This window comes from Ceratina calcarata, unplaced genomic scaffold, assembly GCF_001652005.2.
Source record: "Ceratina calcarata isolate Rehan_Ccalc_2016 unplaced genomic scaffold, ASM165200v1 scaffold116.2, whole genome shotgun sequence".
NCBI classification, from domain to species: domain Eukaryota; kingdom Metazoa; phylum Arthropoda; class Insecta; order Hymenoptera; family Apidae; genus Ceratina; species Ceratina calcarata.
Genome location: NW_017132550.1, coordinates 227,907 through 234,609, shown reverse-complemented (window position 1 = coordinate 234,609; position 6,703 = coordinate 227,907). Strand labels below are relative to the sequence as shown.

General features: G+C 39.4%; 2 protein-coding genes across 3 annotated transcripts; one reads left to right on the top strand and one right to left on the bottom strand.

The window, feature by feature from the left end:
* Positions 1-1,752: 1,752 nt before the first annotated feature.
* Positions 1,753-3,745, bottom strand: LOC108624122 (sodium/potassium-transporting ATPase subunit beta-like). The gene is made up of 7 exons (XM_018023207.2): positions 3,495-3,745; positions 2,946-3,125; positions 2,581-2,697; positions 2,347-2,519; positions 2,188-2,283; positions 1,944-2,112; positions 1,753-1,877 (listed from the first exon to the last, which is right to left on the bottom strand). The coding sequence occupies exons 1-7, from the start codon at positions 3,628-3,630 to the stop codon at positions 1,753-1,755; spliced, it is 996 nt and encodes a 331-aa protein (XP_017878696.1). The 5' UTR covers positions 3,631-3,745.
* Positions 3,746-3,820: 75 nt separating this feature from the next.
* LOC108624146 (polymerase delta-interacting protein 3) lies at positions 3,821-6,491 on the top strand. Of its 2 annotated transcripts, none has more exons than XM_018023250.2 (7): positions 3,821-3,984; positions 4,351-4,790; positions 4,867-5,087; positions 5,162-5,217; positions 5,289-5,514; positions 5,606-5,802; positions 5,900-6,491. In XM_018023250.2, exons 1-7 carry the CDS (start codon positions 3,908-3,910, stop codon positions 5,976-5,978), a joined length of 1,296 nt encoding a protein of 431 aa, XP_017878739.1. In that variant the 5' UTR covers positions 3,821-3,907; the 3' UTR covers positions 5,979-6,491. The 2 variants fall into 2 exon arrangements, with proteins under 2 accessions (XP_017878739.1, XP_017878731.1); XM_018023242.2 differs by having other exon boundaries at positions 3,822-3,984; positions 5,606-5,814.
* The last annotated feature ends 212 nt before the right edge of the window (positions 6,492-6,703 follow it).

Below are 6,703 nucleotides of genomic sequence, written 5' to 3'. Positions count from 1 at the left end.
GTACGAGGACGGGGTTGAGACTTACCAGAACGAGTCGACGGTACTGGATGCTGTGATACTGACCAAGCCTCTGAGTCGATCTTACAAATGCTTCCTGAAGTACAACAAGGATTGCCAGGTATTTCGATACAATACCACCGCCGGGGCATTGGTCGGTCGGCCAGATTTCATGACTCAAGGACCAAAGGATGGGAAGATCGCCAGCTGCAACATTCCCTTCTACGATGTGATCGACGAGCACAAAATCGGCCGCTGGAATTACACTCAATTGGTAATTAAGCGACACAACGACACCCATTACGTCACGAATTTAGAATGGACGTTCAACAAGAGGATCGTGCCAGTCGAGAAAGTGCGAGTATTTTTCACCAATCGCAATTACACCGAAGATCAAATGTTGAAGAGAGCCTTCTTCGATCTGGTCTGCTCCAATCCGAGCAACACTACGCTCAAATCGCAGGATTACGTTCTCTCGTTCTCTTGTTACGTTCCGAAAAATGTAATCGAAGCTCAAAGCTTGTACAAACCGAGAAATTCTACAGTTGCACTGACTACTGTAGAGATACTCGACTCGGGCTACGCTTTCTATCAAGTCGCGGACATTTCTTTCGTGAACGTTTTCAATCGAATTGTTCAGAGACACGGGTACGTGCCTCAACCTCCCAGCCGAGCTAAATTGTGTCAAAACAGAATAAATAAAAATTGTGGACAGGTCATGTACGAGCCGCAGAGCGTGGAAGGGTACAAAGGATTTCCGTACGCCTCGAACAGTCCGCCAGATGGGAAGATAGCCAGCGGAAACAACACGGTATTTTATAAGCTGGACGAATACGGAGAGAATCGATGGCAGAAAGTTAAATTTCCCAAAGTCGATTGCAGCAATCGTACTCATGTAACATTTAATTTATCTTGGCACTTCACCTGGCCTCATTCTACGGATGACATTCGAATTTACATAAACAATGAGAACTTCGATCCCAACCTACCACTGTCTAGACAACAGTTGGATCTGAATCCACTGTGTGTGAAACGATTTTATGGGGCACTACCGCCAAAGGATTTGGTCATCAGCTGTCCGATATCTCTGAAGAAATATAAGCAATTAAGCACGATGAAGAGTCTGTTGCTGCTCAGCGTTTGGAACATTCAGGATACTGCGTTTGCTTTTTATCAAGTCATCGACTTCCATGGATTAACAGGAGAAGAGTCATACGAACGAGTGGCGAGCAGATGTCTTTGAACCACACGTGTAGCACAGATAGTATTTATTAAAAAGTAAAATCGAATGGGAGAATGATAAAGTCGATCTATCGAGTATGAAAACATTTGGTGTTGTAATAGGAAGAGTTTCGATAAGATCTTAGAAACAAATTTATTAAAAAGTAAAATCGAATGGGAGAATGATAAAGTCGATCTATCGAGTATGAAAAAATTTGATGTTGTAATAGGAAGATTTTCGATAAGATCTTAGAAACAAAGGCGATAGTAAGAAAATTATCGTAGAGAGAAACTAATTAATTGATTGCAGTTGGTAACCATCCTGAACGATAAACTTTTGCTCTTTGATTAATCCCGAGATATCGACCAGTCGTTGCAATGCTATATTGTTATTATGTGAACCATGTGTATCATCTTTTTATAAACTGCGGTTGATATCTTAATCGTCGGATTTACTTTTTACTTCGTATGTAAAATACCATTTATTTTTGAAATAAATTAACTTGTACATTTCGACAATTGTATCTCTTACATTCATTCCTCCAGAGTCTTCAGTATTAAACTGTTACCTATCATTATCTGAAAGTCTAACGAATAACCAGATCGTTGATTGATGTTCGAAGCCCACAGATCACACTCCACCGTCACTAATCTGTTCGCTGTAGCAACGATGAATGATTTTCATTTCCGACTTTTCGACATATATTTTAATGCTCGATACTCACGCGTCAAATTTTTAAATTCCAACGCTACGATCGGAGACAAATAATTGGATTTCCCGGTGAATGGGAAGTATTGGACTGGAAACCCGGGATCGGGGATGTATTCTATTTCGCCGATGTGCTCCCTGTCCACGTTATTAGCCCCGTCGCACGACAACCAAACTTTATGAACCTGATTTTCGTGATCAAATAATTTATAGATAAATGTTAGTAATTACTTGATTTCTGTGTGGAATAAAAATTGAACCTTCGATGACTCCTTCACGATTTCTTTTAACCAGTCAGGCATCGCTTCGGGTAAATGCGAAGTCGAATTATAATATTCGGGCACCCAATCGAATCTCTAATATTTTAATTCATTAATCATTTTAAACAAAAAATTATGAAACACATTTTCATGAGGTACCTTATTGAATTTAATCAGGACACAGGGTTGCATAGGTTTCGTATAGCCGTACGGCGGTTTACTACATTTACCAAGAGTCGTTACGTCGAAGAAACAAGGCTTCTTATTATCGTCTGATTTATACTGCTCGTTGAAGCAGTTCGAATCGTAGTCTGACACACTCTTATTATATTCTAAAATTAACAAGTAGAAATAGTAAGACGTATGATAGCCACTACGTAAAGTACAGAATACCTTCTAACAATCCTGTTAGTACGTCGACGTATCTTTCTGGCTTTGTGTTATTAGTTGAATTGCTTACGAAAATAATTGGTGATACTGCTGACACGCTGCTCGGTTTAAACACTATGCCTTTAGAGAAATTTTATTTAGTTCTTATGAAAGCTAATAGATAGTCTGCAGATTTTTATGCAAAATAAAATATTTTTAATATCAATTAAAAATGGAATGTACATAGAAATTCCATAAGCTTTAGGTATGTTATATACTACATATGCATTCTCCTAAGATTTCTGTAGATACAATTTGTTTATAAATGCGCCAAATCCGCAGTCTATCACAACGAAATATTTTTTTCTTATACGTAGTTGTTCGTTTACCCGGGCTACCGAAAGTCCTACGAACAACTCGTAAATTGGTCCTCAAGGAATTCTGTACGCCAGGGTACTGAAAGAACGGTCTGTCTAAACGGGAAGCGTAATCGATGCTTATCTTCATTTGCGCTGCGAATATCGACCCCAGCACCGCGAAGAAGCACAGATAAAACAGCCCCAATTGTCCTAAATTTCAAACAAACGTTCTCATCCGATATTCATCATCAATTTGTAAATTTACTTATTCTCTTTAAGTTCAATCATCATTAATTATAGTATATAAAATAAATTTTAGATTAATAGTGTATAAAATAAAGTTTGTAGGATATCAATTTTAGAAATGAAGTACATTAAGAATATGATTCCCATTTATTGTTATTATTAAACTTTCTCAATACGGAGTGTCTTAAAATTCTCTTAAGTCTAATAAAATGCATTTGACTCTTGGTACTATATGCATTTTTGTACATAACATGTTTACATTATTGTTCTGTATTTAAATTCTCTATAAATTCACAGAACCCAGCATCCATCGAGTTAAAATTATAAAGTTACCCCATTCCGCAGCGGTTCTGTCTAAAAACGCTTTGGTATCTCTGTTCCAAATGAATCGTGTAAAATTGCGGAGAGGTCCTAAATCAGGCTGCGGCATTCTTTTCCTGTAATATTCATCGTCGTGCAGTATCACCATTTTAAAGATTTCAGTCTTCGAGTCGTTGATTAATTATCCTTCCTAGGTTAATAATTCTCCGTTAACTTCAACGATTAGATTACGATTGAATAAATTTGAACTTTGCCCCGTTGATCCTGGAATTTGAAATTCTTCATCTCAGCGGCATCTGTCGAAATGACCACGAGATCTTGCTTAGAAGTGTCCGTGACGATGGCGTTCATGCAGCTTTCATGATCGCGTCTGTTTCGAGGAGTTATTCACTTACGATTCGATTTGGTTCGATTCTAACCACGGTATGGCCGATGCAGGCCTGAGTTTAGATGACATAATTAAAAAGTCGAAATCATCAGGAATGAGAGGCAGAGGCGGAGGGTAAGAGGCGAATTTCCTCAGTAACTGATAGACAAATTTCAGTGACCGTAGTTGAAGACGTATTTATCGATTACTGTGTATAACCTTAAAGGAGCGCCAGGACTTGTGTTAGACATCGAATTCTTTCGTTCAAAACAATTCTTGAATAATTCACAAATTTCTTCGTTCAATATATCTTCTCCTTAACCCTGCTACTCCACGAACTGATTTTTAATCGAAAGTTTGCTCAACGATCGTTCACAAATCGTAATACTTCTTTTCCCTGGGATTACATACCAATTGCTGTTACGAAAATATTTCTCTTCAAACGTTGAATAAATGCTTGAACGAAGCTGGACTGTTAATTATTTTTTAATTTCGTTCCAGCGTTCGAAAGCGACTGAACAGAGGAGCTCGAGCCAACAGCTCGGTAAGAGGACGAGGAGGTACTCGTGTGGTTACCGATGCTCGGTTTAAGATCATACAAAAAAATCGGGAGAAGCTCACAGATGCCCGGGACAAGCTGGCAGAGATCGCGAAGCAGAGCGATGCTAGATTGAAGCTGGACAAGATCCGTGCGTCCCAGTTCAAAAAAGACACCCAAATACCTGGCATATCCAGAAAAACTGGTCGCAATGGCAGGCTGACGTTGTCTACGAACAAAGTTCCTCCCATGATGCCGCACACTGTCTCGCAGAATATTCCGAATCATTACATGGTGCCCAGCAGTCACATGTACGTGCCTCCTGCGAGGACAGTAGGCTACAGACCACCGCCGATGACAGAATCGCATTATATGGGAGACATGAGCATGGACTACAACGATGGTACAGAAATAATTAAATGATTGATCGGGAATAACGTGTTGACCATCGTCTATAATCAATCTTCTGTTATTTGTAGATTATCCGATGGAAACGGCGCCTCTGAGAAGAACTGTGAGCAACGATTACGCTCCCACGCCACCGCCTCCACCGCCTGTGTTCAGTATTAAACCAACTACATACAGTTGGGTAAAACCAGCTAGTAATAATTTAACGAGAATCGTTTCATCCCACAAACCAGAGATGGACAGAGAACGCGAGAGAATGTTGGATTACAAAGTCATAGCACGTTCTTCGATGGTAAACGTTGTTCAACATAATTTACTTGTCAATCTCTCTCTAGTTCTTCCTTTATTAATGATTAATATTTACAGGCCAAGCCTATTTCCCCTCCGTACAAAGAAGATTGGAACTTCAGCACGAAATCACGGTACGAGACCATTTAAATCACACGGTGTCCAATTTATCGTATTACTATTTGATTCATTTGACACTTCGTAGGACCATACTGGCAGAAGACCCGATAGAGACGAAATACTACGATCCAAGGGTTCACAGAGACGTGGGCGTAAAGTCTCGATTAGACTCGATGAATACAAATAAATCGCGGACGATGAGCACCCTGCCGCGACCGAAAACAAGCTCGAGTTCGAGCTCTCCGCAGTCGTCTGGCTATCGAATCGTCGTGTCCAACCTGCAAGCGAACGTCACTCAAGAAGACATCAAGGTATCCAATCCATCGCGGAACAATCAAACGTATCTCTGTAAACGTTCTCTCTCTCACACGTTCGATTAAAATGTTATTTATCTTCGTTCAGGAATTGTTCGAAGACGTAGGAGAACTGTTAGTATCTCGATTGGTGCGGCCTGGTACCGCAGAGGTGATTTACAAAACATTGAAAGATGCCACGAAGGCCGTTGAGACGTATCATAATAGACAGTTGGACGGCCATCCAATGAAGTGTTTACTGGTGAATCCGCGGCCGAAGAATAATCCAACCGGACCAGCTGTCAGGTCTCTTACAGAGTAAGCGGTCGAACTGTTCGACCTTAAGAAAAAAGAGAAGTGTAATTATTTACGCTCTGGCTAAAAATATTCTTGTGGTTTTCAGATCGAGGAGAAGCGTAAGTTCGAGTTACGTACAGCCGAGCTTAGGAACAGTGCATCGCGCCTTGTTCGATGATTCTTAATCGATTTGTTCGATTTTTAATATAAAGAGTATCACATATAATAAAAACAGCGAGTTTTATTCCAAGTATCCAAACGAGTAGCAACTGACAAGGAGTAGGCCGACCGAGGAGAAAGCTGGAAACGCGTGCAGGCGATAAATAAAATTTGTGTCGGAAGACATATTTTACGCTCGTAGCTTGCACAGAAATCATATTAGCGAAACGGATAAAATTGTAAATTGTGATGTGCAAACGAAAGGAGAGAATACGTAAGAATGCTCGTTGTACATTTAATATATAGCCAAATAAAAGGAACGAGCACACTAGGAATTTTTAATGCGCCGCTGTTGATTGTGACTCGATAATTGAACGAGTACTCAGCCTTTCTTAATGTATCGTTCGATAATTAAATAAATAAACTGCATGATTCTTTTTACAAAACACGAATAAGAGGAAATAAGTAAGGATTATAAAGAGACAGACGAATGGTCGAACGTTTGGCACGATAGAAATAAATCTTAGGTGATCATCAAATGAAATTGCTATAATTAAAAACGATATATAAGAATGGACCATCCTACTTCCCTTCCTATTGTAAGATTTCATTAATTTCTAAAAGCTTAAAAAAATAATGTATTTCGAACAATTTCGCCCGATTAATAAAAGAGCACATTTTTCTTTCATGTATCTATTCTATACATATACTTAAACAATGCTGGCATGTTGAATTTGTTATTATCGATTCC